General features: G+C 55.1%; 1 protein-coding gene across 3 annotated transcripts in view; it reads right to left on the bottom strand.

Annotated features, from left to right (window-relative positions):
- The window catches only part of TMCO4 (transmembrane and coiled-coil domains 4), an 86,516-nt gene that overhangs the window by 31,277 nt on the left and 38,801 nt on the right, over positions 1–16,438 (bottom strand). For all 3 annotated transcript variants that reach the window (XM_004741310.3, XM_004741309.3, XM_045063856.1), the window contains 6 exons: positions 15,528–15,625; positions 15,099–15,242; positions 14,329–14,448; positions 10,255–10,419; positions 9,244–9,380; positions 6,387–6,471 (listed from right to left, as the gene is read on the bottom strand). In XM_004741310.3, coding sequence (XP_004741367.1) covers positions 6,387–6,471; positions 9,244–9,380; positions 10,255–10,419; positions 14,329–14,448; positions 15,099–15,242; positions 15,528–15,625 — 749 coding nt within the window. The remainder of the gene's footprint in view (positions 1–6,386; positions 6,472–9,243; positions 9,381–10,254; positions 10,420–14,328; positions 14,449–15,098; positions 15,243–15,527; positions 15,626–16,438) is intronic.

Raw genomic sequence — 16,438 nt, forward strand, 5'->3', positions numbered from 1 at the left:
TGTCTGGTGTGGGTTAAACAAGGGTGGCCACAAGGTGCTGCTGGAGTCCCGCCTGCGCCCTCGGCCTGCCCCGCCCCCAACCCCAAATGCCGGGGAGTCCCAGTCTTGGGATTCAGGCCCTTTCAGCTCCCCTTCGCAGGTGGGTGGGTGCCATCAGGAGTTCCCTCACTTTCCGAAAGAGAAAGGGAAATGGGGGAGGGGAGGTGCTTAGAAACGGCTCTGAGGCCCAGCTTTGGAGAGGTGGCCCCTCCATGTGGAGCCACTGAGAAGGCCAAGGGTGTGAAGCGGCTACACACCCTGGGCCAGGGAGGGGCCATCTGGCCGGGCCTGCCAGGCCACTGAGGTGTGCCCAGCTGCAGAGGGTTACCGGAGCGCTCTTGCCTCCTGTCCAGATACGGGGTGGGATGGAACATTACTAACAGGGGGACAAGATCAGAACAATCAAGAATAAAGGCTTTCTCAGGGGCGCCTGGGTGGCTCAGTCAGCTAAGCGTCTGCCTTTGATTCAGGCCATGATGCCGGGGTGCTGGGATGGAGCCCCGTGTCTCGGGCTCCCTGCTCAGCAGCGAGTCTGCTCTCCTTCTCCCTCGGTTTCTATTCTCCCCATCCCCAACTCATGTTCTCTTTTTTCACACTCTGTCTCAAATAAAGAAAATCTTTAAAATAAGTAAAACACAAATAAAATGCAGAGGTTTTCTCAATAAATGTAAATGAGCTATGCTACCAACATAAAAAGGCCTCCCTTTATCCTGCAAAAACTTACAAGCATCTGTGCTCGGCATGAAGCTGAGCAGGACCTGGTTCCCCCCTGCAAGGAGCTTCGAGAGTGGGGGAGGCTGACATGCAGATCCCGCCCCAATGCGTGGTGAGGCTCATTCCTCTACTTGGTTCACTCTCACGGGTCCATCGAGTACCTAGTACATTCGGGCAGGTGACAGGCTCAGGGAGCAGGGATGAGAAAGAGCAGCAGCACCCTGGAGCCCATCTGTGTTGCGGTTCCTGGCCGGGGCTGCACGGCGGGGAGCCCCAGCATATTGGTTTTGGGAAAGAATTGCCCAGGTAGTTCTGCTGTGTGCTCCGAGGTTACAGTTAATGGGTCGGCGGGACTGACGAGTAAACAGGCAGTTCTTAACGACGCCAGAGCTGGAAAAGATGCTCAGGCAAGAGCAGAACAGTGGCTTAGAGAGACGGTCTGGCACTGGGGTAGAGATCACACAACTCTTAGCTGGACTGCCTGCTCTGCTACCCGCCAGCCGTGTGATTTGGGCAAGTTACCTACAGTCCATACTTCAGTTTGCTCATCTGTACAATAGGGCTGATAGGGCTGCTGGGGAGGGTTATGTGAGATGACAGGGTGAAGACGGTCAGATGTACGTGCGACACACAGGCTCCTCGGCACAGACCCTTTCACAGGACCTGCTCAGCTGCTCATTTCTTCCATGATTCAGAGGCTGAGCATCTAACCAATCAGTTCCAGCTGCTTAGCCCGGCGTTCGAGACCTTATACCAGGCTCCTCTCCTAACCATCTCCCACTGTCCCACAGTCTCCTTTCCGGGCTACAAAAATGCTGGGCACCCCGAGAATCCCTCCTTTGCTACGCCAGCCTGACTCTCTGCAATGCCCTTCCCTCTTGCCTCACTGGATGACCCCTGCCCACCGTTCAAGGTCAAGGTCCTCTGCAAAGTATAGCACAGGGGTTGAGAGTGAGGTTTCTGGAGCCGGGTGCCCTGGGGTGGAAGCTTGTCTCCAGCACTTGGGATTTGCGTGGCTTACCCTGGAGGTCTGTGTTTTCTTGTTCGCGAAGCATGGAGTATGGCTACCTCCCAGGGTCGCTATCAGACTGAACGAGATCCTGCACGTAAGTGCTTTCTGTGTGGCAGGGTGCACAGTGGGTCCACACATGGTGCATGAGCCCATCAGCCTGTGCTTGAGTCCCTTGCCCCAAATCAAGTTCCTCCATCTTCCTGAGCACTCAGTGCGAGCCAGGCACAGACGGGGCTGGGGGGCTGGGAGGGTGGGGGATTGGAGGGAGGCTCAGACAGACCCTGCCCACCTGGAGTTCCTGGTCTCATGTGGGGGTGGGGAAATGGACACAGAATGACAAGCTCCTTTATCTACACCGCATTCACTAACGTTCCCTAACTCTAAACTCAGAGTTTAGAAGCAGAAATACTCTGAGTGTCCCCAGATCACAGCATCTCCTCCACATACATCATCTCATTGTCTCTTGAGTAGCCTTCGAGGTAACGGGTATCAAGCCTGTATTCACATGAGCACTCTGGGGTTCAGAGAGGTTAAGTGATTTGTCCAAGGTCCCACAGCTGGTCAGCAAAGAAGCTGGGACCCAAATCCAGGTCTACCTAATACAGAAGCCCCAATTCTTATGGGCAGGCCATGAAGATGCAGGGGAAGGAGCAGTGAGCAGGAAGGAAGTCGCCTTGGAAACCAGCCCCCAAAAGGTTGAGGTGCAGGGACATCTCAGTGTCTCAGCACCCCCTTGTCACCGAGGGGCCACTTGTCTCCCTCCTGGCAGTTCCCTGCCTCACATGCACATACACCAGGGTGACCTCACTTCTGAATATCACAGCCAAATGGACGATGGTAATTAATTCAATCTGTTCAGCAAGGAAATTGAAGACTTGGCTTATATTACTGATCTGACATTAACAAGTAACTTATGCTAGTTGGGGCCACAGACATGCCTTTCTCCTCTGAACTGAGAATGTGTCCTATAGAAGACCATGTCCCTCCAGCTAATGAGGAGCCTGGCAGGTGGTCAGCTGCTTGGGTTGAGGGAGAGATGGCCAAGGATGAGCAAGATGATGTCAGCACAGAGGATGACAATTCTTCCAGAACTCCCAGGGAGAAGCAGATTCAGAGAAGCGGGGGTGGGGGGGGGTAGTCTGCAGCCAGTCCTAGACCGGTAGGGGGCCCCACAGTCTGAGTGAGATGCTAGAGGACGTGTTTACCAGGACCCAGCGTGGGGCTGGGTGCCTGACCTCCATGTTCTCCAGCCTTTGCCACTGCCCGCAGCCAACATTAGCCTCTTGCTGCAAACAGACATATGGAGGTCCAGGGAGGCTGTGTCCTTCCCCAGCCCCAGTGACCCAGCCGAGCAGAGTCAGAACTCAGATCCACGTCTCCATGGGCTGCAAAGCCAAGCTTTCCTCACCCTGGCACAGAGTCTGGATTGCTCTTTGGCAATTTGCTCCTCTCCCCCTCATGGTGGGTAGAACACACTGTCCCACACTGACCATCCAGGGCTTGGCCGTCGCTTTCTTTGGCCAACAGAATGTGCGGAAAATTAAAAATTGCCGAAAACGCTTTGCCACGCCTTGCATTCGGGGAAAGCACTTCCCCTCTGATCTCTTGAATCTGGTCTGGCCTGTGACTTGTTCTGACCCACAGCATGTGGCGGAAGTGATACGTTCTGGGACCGCCTTCTGAGGTTTTGCCCCGTTCACTCCTGCCTTCTTGAAATGCTGCCCAGAGAGAACCCATGAGGACATCAGGTGAGCCTGCTGGAGGATTCACAGTCTGCTGGGAAGGACTGAGGCATGCCGGGGACCCCCAGCCAGCGGCCAAGCAATGAAGGAGGTCGGCTCCCCTGTTGCAAGCATTCCAGCTCTGGCTGCAACCACACCAGTGAGCCCAGGCGCGAGGAGGAGAGGAACTTCCTAGTCAACCCACAGGACTATAAGAAATACCCAGTTATTTGCGTTTTAAGCCACTAAGTTTGGAGAGGTTGTCTGCAGCAATGAACAGCTGATACGGAATGGTGGTAAAGACAGCACGGCCAGAGGTCTAGAATGTGCATGTGTGGTTTGCCTTGGCCCTGGCCCTCTAGTGCTCTAACCTGAGAGGAACATGCCCTGGGGGGCCGCTGCCCCATTCGGCTCCACCGTGACACTCGCACATGGGGCAGATGTGAGCGCAGCCTGCAGCCTGGGGCCAAGCCTGTCCAACCCATGGCCAGAAACAGAGCCTGTTCTAGAACAAGCGAACCACCGTAGATCCTGGAACATGGCAAGGGTGTGGTGTAACCCTGTGAGTTTGGGGGTTAGCTTGTTACCCAGCATTACCCCGGCAGAAGCTGACCGGTACACCTGTCTTGCCTCTCTTTAACCCACACATTTTAAGCAAGAGTCCTGTGTCCTGCATGAGAAATGCCAGCACCTAGTTTTCCTGAGAGATTCTGACAGCCCTGTTATCATTTGCATAAAGTCATAGGAGCAGAACATGACATGATGTTGGGGACGTCAGTGGTGCGGCTGTGGTTCCAACAAAGCCCTTTCCCACAGGGGATCAAAGAGCTGAAGGCGGGGAGACACGTGGGCCTCAGGGGGTTCCTCCCAGCTGTCCAGAAGGTCCCAGGCAGATTATCTGTACTAGGAAGAGCTGCAAAGGCAGGGGATTGATGACTTTCTGACTTGCTCTGCTCTGGTGATATCTAGTTAGGGGAAGAACTTACAGAGAATGTATGACGTTCTCTATGCTCGAAGTGGAAAATCACTGATACCAGAGCCCCAGATTCAGCCCTGCTTCCTGGGTGGTTTCTGCCTGACCTCTGACCCCAGCCTGAATTTTCCTGGTGCAGACAGCTCCAAGTTGACTCCCCAGGCCCTTCTGGATGGTGGTCCCAGGTTACCCAAAGCTACTGGAAACAGGACAGAGGCGTCTCCCCGTTGCTTAGCGATGCAGACAAAACCAAGTGACAAGGGGGCTGTTGAAAGCTACGAGGGAGCAGGGTACGATGTGGGGGGGGGGTCCTCCAAAATGACAGAAGATGAAGCCTCTTCTGCAGGGCTCACCCACAGGGGCTTGGGCCACGGTCAATGGACCATTCCATGGTCAATACCAAGGACAGCACACCCGCCTTACTTGCGTGACCAGGAAAATAGCTCTGGTCCCCAGTCCAAGGTGGGGAGACATTTTAGCAAAACAGAAAGAACAGGAATGAAGCAGACCCCTTAGCCCCAGGGTCTGTCCCACGCCCTCTGGGGATGCCAAGGATGAAGAGAACACCAGTCGGGCCGGTCTGGCTCCCTCAGATCCAGCCAACTGCGAACATTCCCCCCACTCCTCGCTTGCTGGCAATGGGTCGGCAGTCGGGTCACATGCTCAGGGGGAGTGACCGGGGGCCATCTTCAGGGCTGGCCTCAGGCTGGCAGCGGCTCTGAGAGCAAAAGCTGCAAACAGACATCCCAGAGCGCAGTTTGGTCAACAAGGGAGGGCTCTACAAGGTGCGGAAATGCTCTGTGTGGAGTCCCTGGAAGCAAGCACGCAGGCCGGGTATTATAACTCCATTTTATGGGTGGGGAAGCCAAGGCCCAGAGAGGCGTTCCTAGAAAATCCCCAGGGAGACGGCCGGGTGAACCCCTCTCTGCCGCCCACCCTCTGCTCCCAGGCCGGGGTCATTATCAGCTCTCTCTCTTGCCTCAGGGGCCTGCTGCTGCTGTGCTCCACCAGGAGAGGGGGGAGTCTGGGTCCCGCAGACTGTGGGCCATTCCAAGAGCCCCAAGCTCTACCCCTCCCTCCCTGAGCTGCCCCCGCTGACAGACCTGCCCGAAACTGGCCCTTCATCCTGGCACCCCTCCCACCCAAGGTCCAGAGCAATGGCACTCAAGCTTCCCACTGTCCCAACACTCAAAGTGCGTCATTGGACAGCATGAACACACACCAGAGGTGGTCTGGTGGCTGGAATGATGGCTTCCCCAGAAGGGACATCCACCTGGAACCTGTGGATGAGAACTTCTTAGGAAAAGGCATCTTCAGATGTAACTGAATTATGCAAATGTTATAAAGTTAAGGATCCCGAGATGAGATCACGCTGGCTTTGGAGGGGAGGAGTGGCGGTGGCTAAACCCAATGACACTGTCCTTACAAGAGAAGAGAAAGCAGGATGGAGAAGAAGACAGGTCAGGACAGAAGCAGAGAACAGAGTGAGGCTTCTACAAACCAAGGAGGGCCAGGGGACTGCCAGGAGCTGGAAGAGATAAGGAAGGATCGTCCCCTAGAACCATCAGAGGGAACGTGGCCTTGCCGATACCTCTCAGTTCCAGACTTCTCATCTCTCTTCCCTCCCACTCAAGCATGCACGTGACAACACCAAGGCCAACATCATTATTATAGGACCATATAATCATTACTATAGGACCATTATTACAGGACCAGCCCCTCAAATTTACAGTACAAAAAAAAATAAATAAAACCAATTTCCAAATGACTTAATGGTTTTGTCTATTTTCAAACCACTTTTAACTTCTTACTAGTATCACCAAGAACTGGGAAGACATTCCCAAGGCTCGTGATCCCTGGCCCGGAACCTTCTGCCTGAGGATGACCTTGGGAAGCGTTTTCATTTGTGACAGTAAGCCAGACTTACCTTTCTCCTGAGCCATCTCTTGCAGACAGAAGTAGATGACCCTGGCTCCCAGGCTAAAGCCAATCAAGGTGACAGGTCTCTGGCCCTGTGGGAGACAGGACACAGGTGTCTGGGTGGGGGGACACTTGCCAGTTCAGCATCGGCCCTGATGAGGATGGCCCTTGTACACTCCTTAGTGCTTGCCTCACGTTTAATGAATCATGCATCTGCTACCCCCACCTCCGATGGTCCCGGAGCTCTGATGTCTTACTTGGGACAGACAGGGCCCTCATTCCTGCAAGAATCCACCTGCTGCTGGAACTGCTTCCTCCCAGGCTAACAGGCAGCCTCTGGCTGGGTTAATTCCTTTTCATCGCGAACCATTACCCAGCCACTGTCTGTCTCTTCTTCCCCAGGGGACAGGACACGTCTATTGGGTGGCAGACGACGACAATGAAGTGGGATATGCCAGGGAGAGGAGGCGGTGGTACCCCAGGCTGTGACGATGGGGACCCAGGCAGGGACATGTGGGGGAGAACTGGTATGTTTCCAGAGGGGAACATGGGACTGAAATATTGGCTTTACATAAGAGAAGGTAGTAAGTAGTCACAGAGAGGGATTTTCTAACTAAAGAACTTGTAGGAAAGGCAACTGCTAAGAGGAAGAAAGTTATGGGGGATAGCGGTGCCAGTTCTACAGGGAAGGAGGGGACAGGAGCAGGGGGGCTCCCAAGGTCTGGTCTGGTCCCACAGTCTCTTCCTTTTCCTTGGTTTTGTGCCAGTACATGAAGATTAACCTTCCCCCCGTGCTGCCCCCACTCCCCGCCATCTATGAGGACAGGAAACCCTTGATCAAATAGTAGCCAATTCTGCTGGAACCATGGCAATGGCTGCTCATCCCCACCCCAACACCTGCTCACCCTGCAAAGTCCCTGCTAACAGAACTCCTGAGTTTTGCTGGTGCACAGCCCTCTGGCTGGGAACAAAGTCCCTCCGACTCCCTTACAGCTAGGGAGGCCCAAGGACCAGAAGGGACGCAACAGTGTGACTTCCATGCCCCTCACTCCGCTTTCCTGCCTCTGACTCTCCGGGATGGGGAGGTCGTGCCAGCAGATCTGTCTCGGACCAAAAGAGAGACTGAATGCAGAGGATATGTGGCCATGACACTGAAGGAGTTGGGGCTCCTGTACTGCAAGGCCGTCCATGTGGGAGGCAGAGTAACAGCCCGCCGAGAATGGCCCCATCCAAACCTTGGGGCCCTGTGAATGCTGTCTTAGAGGACAGAGAGGGAGGCAGGAGGGTCAGAGTGAGACAGGTGACGTGCTGGCAGAAGCAAGGGACAGAGAAGCAGATTTGCAGATGCTGCACTGCAGGCTTAGAAGCTGGAGGCAGGGTGCTACCAGCCAAAGAAGGTAGGTGGCCTTTGGGAGTTGGAAAAGGCCGGGCTGTGGGTGCTCCCTGGAGCCGCTGTCAGGGACCCGACGCTGCAGACCCACGGGAGACTCCTGACCGTGGAGCTGTAAGATAATACACGTGGGTTGTTCTAAGCCCATGGTCATGCGTTACGGCAGCGAGAAGAAGCGAAGACACACATGTCGTCCTGGAGGCTGAGAGCTGGCTGTTCCACGGGAGAGGACGAACGCCCGCCTTGTTGAAGCCAATACCACTCTGGCCTTTGCCTTACAGCCAAACCTGGCGCAGGACTGCTCCATTGCTTCTGGCAAAGACACAGCGATCGGAGGGAGGGTCTATTCCTCAGTTTACCCACTGTGGCGGAAACTGCTCATTGTCCCTCAGTATCCGTCCTCCCCTTTTCCTGTAGCTGAAGGTCAGCAAGGTTCACGGACACACGGAAGACAGACGGCCTTCCCCTGCTTGTGCACCCGTAGGAGTGGTCCTAGGACCAGGGTCTGGCTGATGAGAAGTCAGTGGAAATGCTACCAACCAGGCCTTTGCTCTTTCTTCTCCGACCCTTGCTTTCCCCTGCTGGCTGGGGCTGAGGCTGACATCTGGGACCACGGGGTCCAGACTACGGATAGCAGAGCAACACACCACAAGGCAAGTAGGTCTCTTCACCACGGCAAGCGCTCCGGTGTAAGACGGCCTCCCTCAGCTTTTCCTTGAGAAACAGACTTCCGCCTGCTGGAAACCACCGTTGTGGTTGCAATAATCTTAACCTCACAGTCATCTCTGAAATGCTTCTCCAAACTTTGGTCTCCATTTACTCAAATTCATCTTGAAGGGGGCAGTTTCATTTCCCTGGTAGGTACTGGATTCAGATTTGGAAGTTTTCCAATTTCAGATTTATTTATTTATTTGAGAGAGAGAGAGAGAGAGAACACGCGCGCACATTAGAGCATTAGCAGGTGTGGAGCCGAGGAAGAGGGAGAGAGAGTCCTCAAGCAAACGCCCAGCTGAGCGCAGAGCCTGACGTGGGGCTGACCCTGGGACCATAGGATCATGACCTGAGCTGAGACGAAGAGCTGGATGCTTAAGTGACTGAGCCACCCGGGTGTCCCTAAGTTTGAAAAGTCTGATAGTTATTTATCTTCCTGACCATCGTACACGGTATTTGACTAAAGATCTGCTCAGATGCTCGCAGGAAGAAGCACCTGGCCTTGTCCATGCCCGCAGATGTCCGCTTTTCAGTGCTTACCTAACCACTGGCTAGAAATGCACAATCTCAGATTCTCCTCTCACTGGTTCATCCTGGGATACTTCTGGGACTTGAACTAAGGGGCAGTGAAGACCGTCCACCCCCACAAAGCCACTAGACTATCTCCAAGTGGCTTGTCTCTAGGGCTGACGTCTGTGCACAGGTCCGTTCGCTCACCTCCCCTCTTGCCCCTGCCCCACGTCCCATGGCCAGTCCCAGGTACCTGCTGCCGGGAGAGTAGGATGTGGGCCAGGTGCTTGCCAACCTCTGCTGACCGGTGGAGACACACACCCCAGGGGTTGTCGATGACGTTGGCCACAGCGAGGAGTGAGGCTGGCCAGGTCAGGGCAGCCACGATGCCTGGGGAGGCGGGACATCAGTGAAGAAAGCAGTGTGGGGAGGCCCTTCCAGGGAAGTGAGGGGCTGGTTAATGGAGGCTCAAGGGAACGCATGCAGAACCTTGAACTTGGAACCTGTGAGTTTTCTAAGGGCTGCCAAACTGCTAAGTAGCAACAAAGCAAACTGCACCTTGTGCGGGATCCCTGGACTAGATTCCTTCTGTCCAAGCCTCTGTCATGACTGGGATTCCGAGGATGGCCTGGATTTGTCCCTCCACCCTGTGTCCTCCTCCCACTTTGTGTTACGCTCTGCAGTGCCAGTCCCGTGCCGTGCCAGCCACACAAGGCTCCGCCGTGGGACTGGCTTTGGCCAGCGAGACCTCAGTCGATGTGAGGCTTGGGATGGTTTTGGGGCAGCCTCTCGAGCACTCCTACAGCTGGTGTGGGCTGGCCGGCTGACCCCAGGGGAGGGTGACAGACGCATGGCGCAGAGCCGAGTTGCCCTTGCTGCCCCCGACAAGGCCAGCCCAGATCACTGGTCGGTTGGCTGATCCACAGCCTCCCTCAGCCGTGTGAGCAGGGCCTGGTATCAGTCAAATGAAGCCTCACGACTTCTCTGCTGCTGTGAGAAATGAGTGCTGTCGTAAGCTACCGGGTTTTGGGGTTGCTTGTTACGCGGCAATAGCTACCATATATGCTGTGTGATGATGTGGTTGGCTGTTGGCCTGTCCCCTCCCCACAGAGACCACAAACTTCACAGACAGGAGTGCAGCCTCGACTTCTATGTATTCCTAAAGCCTGGTACAGTGCCTGGCTCACTAGCAGCCTCAGGCGTGCACAGATATGGCAGCAGTGGGCATGCAGTTGGCAGTGGGGTGGGGCGGGGGGGTGCTTACCGGACAACACCGTGTACTTCAGGGCCTCCTGGGCCACCATGTTGGCAAGGCCACTGAGGATGGTCTCCAGGGCATTGCCGAGCTCCATCAGGTATTTGGCCTCCCAGGCCAGGCAGTACTGCTCCCGGCTGTGGGCCAGGGCTGCCCACGGGGCACTGAAGGTGCCTAGGGGAGAACACAGGTAGGTGGGGTCTCTCCTGTCTGTGGCAGAGGGTGCCCCAGCCCAGCTTCCCAGACAAGCAGTGACGGGGGACCACGTGCCCTGGTGGATTGGGAGCGGCAGCTGTTCGCGGAGCAGACGGAGCACTAGGCAGAGCAGAGTGCCACTGCGGCAGTCAGCAGGCTGGGTTCGGGTCCCAATTCTGTGTTCATTAGTAGCGGGGTGACCCTGCACACGACTGTCCCACCCTGAGCTTTGCTGTGCTTATCTGCGCAGGGGGGAGATGAACATGGAGCTCCCTTTACAGGAGTCGTAGGAATGAAGTATTGGAAGTTGTGTGTGTGTGAAGTGCTACTCTTTCTCACCCTGCAGTCCTGGCATCAGGTGCTGAGGATAGATGATAGGAATGTGCACTGCACCAAGCAGCTGGCTCTGGGAATCAGTGGGAAGTCATTCTACAAACTCAGGCTGGGAGACGGTCTAGAAGTTTGGGGCAGAGGCACCTGAGCCCAGCTCTGCCCTGACTTCACTGGGTCACCCAAGGCCCTTGAGCTTCAGCATTCTCACTTAGGGACTAGAAATGGGGGATGAAGACATCATCACGACAGTGACCAACGTCAGACAGAAGTCCAACCCCGACTGTGTCATGTCCCTAGCATGATACCGAGGCCCTCAGTGTGCTGGCCCCCCCTCCTTCCCAGCCCCATCGCTCCCCAATTTCTCACTTATACTCTGCCCTCCCCCCCCAGAAACACACTGCATCTTCTCATAGCCTCTGAAACAGGCTTTGCTTCGTAGCTGAGGAAACTGAGGCATCTAGGCCTCCCTCAGCAGGGGCAGGGACGTACACATATCACAGTCACTATTCTGTGAGCACAACAAAAGGGCACAGCAGGACGCCGAGTCTGGACACCCCTCCCCACCCCCCCCAAGTGCCTTCCTGCCTGCTGGCGTCACAGTGCACAATCACATGGTCTGTTTGCCACGGACTAGACTCCCGAAGCCTGGGGATGGAACATGTAATAAACACTCACGAAAATACGATCATGAGAGAATACGTGGCACCCCCTTCCCGAAGCTTCGGGTTCTGGACATCAGCTCCCTGCCTGACTCCAAGGCCCCATCCGTACTGGAGGGTGTCAGGCCGACACAAGCACCACCCTGGGGCCACCCTCCACCCCCTGCAGACACACGGCCATGGTTGCACAACAACTCAGGGTGGAGAGCAGGGGCTGGGGTGTGGGCAGAGAGTAAGGGTGAGGGTGTGTCCTGGCCGGGTAGCTCCCTGGTTACTTGGCTCAAGGCCAGGCATGCCCCCTTGGGTCCTACATCTGTAAGAGTGGAATGGTAACATCTGACTTCGGAGTGTCGTGGGGATCACGTGAGAGGTCACACGCACCACACTGTATAAACTGTAGAGCAGTGTATCACCCGAGGCCCTGAACAGGGGCCATCGAGCCAGACAGAGTGGTGGTGAGTCCTGCCCCAGTCCCTGGCTAGCCAGGGGACCCTGAGAAGCCCTTATGAACCTCAGTTTCCTTATCTGTAAAATGGGGGTGACCAGGATGTCCACCTCCCTGGCCTGGAGCGAGGGACTCAGTAAGCAAGTCTCCTGAAATGCTTGGATTAGTGCCTGGTTAACGCAAAGCTGTTGTCATTATTGTGCACAATCCTGTTTAATTGGGGCGTGGGCTGCCGAGAATCCAACGGTTCCTATCACGCAGAGCAAGCGTGTGATGTCACAGCGGCTTCTCTCCCAGGAGAGACAGGAAGAGGTGCCGTATCTCCCTCCTGAACTTAATCTAGTTTGCTCCGTTTTTTATCTCCCCTGCCCTCCGCTTGCCCAGACGGCAGGCTGCACCAGCCTGCGGGAGGAGAACACTGAAGAGGGTTTTGGGTTTTGACCTGGGGCCGAGAGAGAGCAAATGAGGGTAAAACAAGGAGAAGGAATGTGCTTTCCCGAGTGGTCAGAATCGCAAATTCCTCAACTTAATGCTTGCTCTTGCTCCTTCCTTCCTGTGTCGGTCCTGCCTGCAGCGTGGTGGCGCGGAAAGGAGTGAAGAGACACCCACGAACTTTGGGTCAGGAGACACGGGTTCGAATCCTCCATCTCCCTGACCTCCCGCGACCCCTCTGGGCTTCCTCTTTTGCTAGATCAGGACAGAAACAGCCCCCACCTGGCGGGGGGGGATGCGAGGATTGGGGGATACAACACATATTGAGTCCCCATTGTGTGGGTAAGATGCCTGACTTGGGGTAGCTATGCACTAAGTGCTCAGTCCACATTAGAGGCCTACTGTGTGGGGACGGGGACTGGTGATCCCACACCAATGAGGCTTGGGCACCTGGTCACGCCTCTGTACAAAGCCTGGACATTTTCTCACTTGCTTTCTTCTGTGTTGTTTAGAAGAGCTGTGCCTTCTACGCTCAGATCCCAGAGATCCGGAAATTCAGGAGGCTGTCAGCATGTGTCTGGCTGGGGTGTTCTGGATTCCCTGGCCCACCCTGCTTGCGCTCTCTCAGTGATGAACTGTTTGCTGAGCCTCACACCGGGCACTTGCAACAGGGAGCCAGGCAGTGGGTGGACCACGGTGTTAGTCCTTGATGCACCCCGGTTAGAACCCCCTCGAAACGCATGTTCAAAAGAGAGCCACAAAGGGGATGTGTGTTTGTGGAATGTCCATGAGAAACCGGGTGCCTTCCATGTGTTAGCTTGTTTAATTTAAACTTTGCAAGCATCTCGAAAGGCAGCAATCATTTGTTCTACTTTACAAATGAAGCACCTGAGGCACAGAGAGGTTAAGTAATTTGCTTGAGGTCACATGGTCAAGATGTACTGATCTCTCACCTACTTCAAGTCCTTTCAACTTTAAGCCACACACCGAAAGTCCTCTGGTCTCTCCCACTTTCTCTGAGGATAAATTCAAGCTCCCTGTCATACCTTACATGCTCTAGCATGATCTGACCCTGTCAACACCCCTGCCTTCTAGCCCCCCCATTCCAGCCATCCTGTGCTTCTTTTGCACCCCTGGACCTTGGTACATGCTGCTTCTTTGCTTGGTTTATACTTCTTCCTCCTTCTTCACCCAGTTAACTCCCGGTCTTTAGCCTAAATGTTACTTTCTCCAGTAGAACCTCGTTCCCTCATTCCACAGAAACACTCTGTTGGTTCCTATACTGTGCCATCCATAAACCTTCCATGAAATTATTGCTCAATCGTCTGTCTTCTGTCTTGGACCACATGTCCCAGGGTTGCTGAGGCCATGATGGTGCTCTCACCATTGAGTTCCTAGGCTCAATGTCTGGCACGTGCTGTGTATGATACTCTAGGAACACTGCTCAGTGGCTAAATTAGTAGGTAAATGGGTGGGTGAATGAATGGTGAATGGAGGGAAGGGTAGATGGATGGTTGGGTGGAGACAGCGATGGAAGCATGCATCAATGAGTGAATGGGTGGGTGGCTGAATGGACAGGTAGTTGGATGACAGGTAATGGATGGATGGGTGCACAGATGAGTGAGTGGATAGATCAATGAATGGATAGGCGAGTGGGTGGATGGTGATAGATGGAAGGGCGGTTGGATGGGTGGGTGGGTGGGTAGATGGATAGTTGGATGGATGATGGATGACAGGTGTGGGGATGGACTGGTGGACAGGTGGAGGGCAGGGGGATGGATGGATGAGTGAATGAGTGGACAGACTGATGGAGAGATGAAGGGTGGATGGGTATGGGATGAAGTCATCTCACCTTCTTGAGCCTCAGTTTCCTCCTCTGCAAAACTGGGCCCCTCCCCCACCTCTCCAGAGGTACACATAGGCAAGAGCATAGGCCAGGATTTGGCCCACAACAGCAGTCCCAGCTCGGTCAACACTTGCCCCACCATCCCCCCATCTCTGCTCTGCCCCGGTCCTCACGGTATTTGCCGGATGCCAGCCATCCTGTGATGGCAATGGTGATGTGCAGCTGCCGGCCTTCCGTGAGAGGCAGAAACGTGAACTCTTCGATGGCCCCGACACGCTTCTTCATCTTGTATCCTAAAGACCCAGACACAAAAATGAGGGTGGAGATGACCAGGGACAACAGGAGTGTTGGTCAGAGTGACTCTCTGCGCTCACACACTCGCAGTGAGTGCCAACTGTGTGCCTTCTCCCTCAACAAAATGTCTCGTTTTTAAAGTCATTTAATTTAGGTGCCATTATTGTCCCCAGTTACAGCCAGGGCTAAGAGGCTTCTGAAGGCCTGCCAGCTCCCGGAGCAGAGCTCGGGTCGTAACTCACTACTTCATCCCGACTCCATTGGTTCTAGATCTTTTCTTCCCACAAACATCACAGGAGTAACACATTCCTCTCAAAAAAGTGGGTCAAAGTGACCACAATTCTCCATGTGGGGAGGGATGGATCCCATTTGGGGAGTGGAACAGGGATCTGTGTGTGGGACTGGGGTGCTGTTGGTCTATGATATAACCCCCCCCAATTTACCAGTATCACCCCCCTCCCCAATAATACTAGTAAATGCAGGAAGCCTGCAGCCAGTTCCTGAAGGGCTGGGACCCAGCATGAAATAGAGCTGTGTTCTCCTCTGTCCCCTGGGGAGCCATGATGGGTGAGAATCTGGGCCTGTATGTGAGAGCCGGGACCCCTGGCGGAACATCCCCCGCTGGCCCCACATTCCTCTGTCACCTCACCTGTCAGGCCAGCTCCAGCCGCCCCGAACAGCGAGGTCATGACGGCGATGCCCGCCACCGAGCCCAGAGCCGCTGCCCCAGCACTGCCAATGATGGTGGCAGCGCCAGCGGCCACGAGAGGGGCAGCCAGACCCCCGGTCACGCCTGCGAGGAGAGCGGCCCATGGTAGGTAAAGGGGAGGAGATGCGGCCTACCCGGTTCTTCCCCCATTGGCCGCCCACCGCCTTCCATGGATGCTTCTAAGAACGTGAATGAACGTACTTCTGCACCTGGTGTGCGCCGCGGCCACCTCCCAGCTGACCCCCCTACCCTCTCCTCTCTAGCCTTGAGCCTGCTAGGATTCTATTCTGCTATGATTCTACACTGCTATTCTGCACTGCCTCAGCGCATGCGCGCCCCCCTACCCTGGCCAACCTGGGCGGGCCTTACCGATCACAGTCCCGCCCCCGACAGTTGCCAGGCCAATCAGGAGATAGCGCTTCCATTTCCTCCGGTTTTCTTTCTTCTTCCGGGATGCCTCGGCCGTTCTGTGGGGGAAAGAGGTCGGTCTTTAGGGCCGGCGGTGCCTGGCACCCCCTGAGACCACCCCGCCTCATCGAGGCCCCAAACTAGGATCAAGGCCGGGGACGCTGCCATGCAGAGCGGGGTACCAAAGTCACCCTGGGCCCATCGATGGTTTTAAAAGTCTGGAAATTTTCTAAAACCCAGCTGGGAAAACCCAGTGTGTGGGATGTGCTACTTACCTAATGGGTCCGTCCTAACAGGGTTGCAATTTGAATAATAAAAAGACAAAAATAACAGTAATAATAGCAAAAGCAGCACAAAAAATATCTTGGAACAGATGGACCCAGACCAAGTACAAATACGATCACAGACTCCATCGCCCCTGTCTGCCCTTCCCTCCCCTGCTCCCTACCCTCTGAGCCCGTCTCCCGCTGGAAATGTCCGCCTTTGGAGACCTCGGCCTCGGGGCATAGCTGGAATCGGCCAGACCTGACCTTTAAAAGCTATAACATGGAGTAGAAGGGAAGCATTTGGGGTGAACGGGGTCAGGTGAAGCGGGGATGGCCGCGTGAGCACGTAGAGAGTCACCAAGCCCAGCCCCCGTGTCAGGTGGGCAGCCCCCGTGCTGTGGGGCCATCAGGAGCACGATGGGGGAGCCAGGGCAGGTCGGTCGGTGCAGTCCTTATGAGGGCGAACTCTGAGCTGAAGTTGGAGTTTGGACAACAACTCAGTGTGTAGCATGACAGCGAGACGATCAAGAGGGAGAATGGTTAATATTTACTGAGGAATTCCTTCTCGCCAGCCATGGTGCTTTGCACTTCACATGGCTTCTCTTA

The sequence above is a fragment of the Mustela putorius genome, unplaced genomic scaffold, assembly GCF_011764305.1.
Source record: "Mustela putorius furo isolate JIRA1106 unplaced genomic scaffold, ASM1176430v1.1 tig00003853_pilon_pilon_pilon, whole genome shotgun sequence".
NCBI lineage: Eukaryota > Metazoa > Chordata > Mammalia > Carnivora > Mustelidae > Mustela > Mustela putorius.